Source organism: Anarrhichthys ocellatus, unplaced genomic scaffold (genome assembly GCF_004355925.1).
Source record: "Anarrhichthys ocellatus isolate YVR2014 unplaced genomic scaffold, GSC_Weel_1.0 scaffold130, whole genome shotgun sequence".
Classification (NCBI taxonomy): Eukaryota; Metazoa; Chordata; class Actinopteri; order Perciformes; family Anarhichadidae; genus Anarrhichthys; species Anarrhichthys ocellatus.
Genome location: NW_022280160.1, coordinates 473,375 through 474,821, shown reverse-complemented (window position 1 = coordinate 474,821; position 1,447 = coordinate 473,375). Strand labels below are relative to the sequence as shown.

Below are 1,447 nucleotides of genomic sequence, written 5' to 3'. Positions count from 1 at the left end.
CGGACCCCGAACGTCTACTAAAGAGGAACATACTGTAGCGGACCCCGAACGTCTGCTTTAGTGGCCTTCTAGGTAAATTTGTGACCCAGGTAGGGTCAAGGCCTTACCGATATTCGATTAGCCACAAGACTATTTGCGACAGAAGCCAATCATCTAGAAGTTCAGGAATCCACAAACAGAAATATCTCCTGGACATCATGGACGTTTATGCTACACAGACAGGGTCACGGCTAGAAAGTCAGAGGGGTGAAGCGGTCACTGGACTCGGCCGCTCGGTAACTGTCCTTCAAAGAGTGTTTAGTTCTGGGGAGGCTGAATGGTGAACTCCATTTTCCAAAACAAAAAGAGAAGGAAGACAAAGAAGTGAAAAAAATGAATCTGCTCTCCTTTTTAATCAAACGACAGCTTTAGAAGCAGGTCACTCCGTCGGGCTTTGAGGTCGTGGTCGCCGTGGCTCCGCCTCCGACCAGAAACACAGCCATGCTAGATTTGGACTGATTGCTTTTGAAGATGCTCCCTTCTCCATGAAGACCAGAAGATGAATGGGTCTGGCTGCTACTGCCACTGGGGTTGAAGTCGAAGTCTGTGTTGAGAGCTGTATCCGTGGAGACGACCCATGAGGCTGGACGCCATTTCTTAAGGGTGTACGGAGTCTTGACACGGTGTTTTATTTTCTCTCCTGAAGCGCTCAGACTGTCGTTATCTGTCAGGGAAAAATCTTATGAAGAGGAGGAAGAGAGAGGAAGAAACATTATTAGAGTTAAAATCACAGATACACAACATTTATTGAGTGGTACTTTGGTACCACTGATTCTGAGCATGTACTTTATGGTACTTTGGCGCCAATCAATTCTTCAACACTTAATCTTGACTCACCTGAGGAGATGCAGGAGGAGGACAGGTCCAGGGAACAAGGACGCTGACGCCTCTTGGCTTTGGCCTTTCCCATCTGGGTCTGCAGCAGACCTTGAGTTTCTGGATCTAAGGCGGGATTTTGTAGAGCTGCAGGTTCTGGAGCTGAAGCTTCTGCAAGAGCTGTGGTTCCTAAATGTTGAGATTCCAAAGCTGGAGGTTCTGGAGCTGGATTTGCTGAGACTTGAAACTCTAAAACTGAAGCTTTTGGATTCACGATTGGAGCTTCTTGGACTGGAGCTTCTGGATCTGAGACTGGAAATTTTAGGGCTTGAACTTCTGGATCAAGGGTTAGGGAATTTAAAAGCAGGGCTGTTGAAGGTGAGGTTGAGGTGTCCGGGTCCTCTGGGATTGGCACTGGAGCTTTTGCCAGGATCGGAGCTGAGCCAGAATCTGTATTTGTACGGTCTGGTACCAGTGCAGTGGCAGTAGAGTGGACAGGATGAGCCTTTGGGCTTCTGGATGATTCAGGGGTCGGTACTGGTTCTGCAAAACGGGCTCTCTGGACACATGGGAATGTATCTGAACCATGACC

The 1,447-nt window shown here is 48.2% G+C and overlaps 1 protein-coding gene across 1 annotated transcript in view; it reads right to left on the bottom strand.

The window, feature by feature from the left end:
• Nucleotides 1-6: 6 nt before the first annotated feature.
• Nucleotides 7-1,447, bottom strand: part of LOC116399817 (bone morphogenetic protein receptor type-2-like) — a 13,098-nt gene continuing 11,657 nt past the window's right edge. Inside the window, exons 18-19 of the mRNA XM_031877236.1 lie at nt 877-1,447; nt 7-718 (exon numbers count right to left, since the gene is read on the bottom strand). The exon at nt 877-1,447 is cut by the window's right edge and continues 648 nt beyond it. Of these exons, the coding sequence (XP_031733096.1) occupies nt 408-718; nt 877-1,447 (882 nt within the window). The 3' untranslated portion in view covers nt 7-407. The remainder of the gene's footprint in view (nt 719-876) is intronic.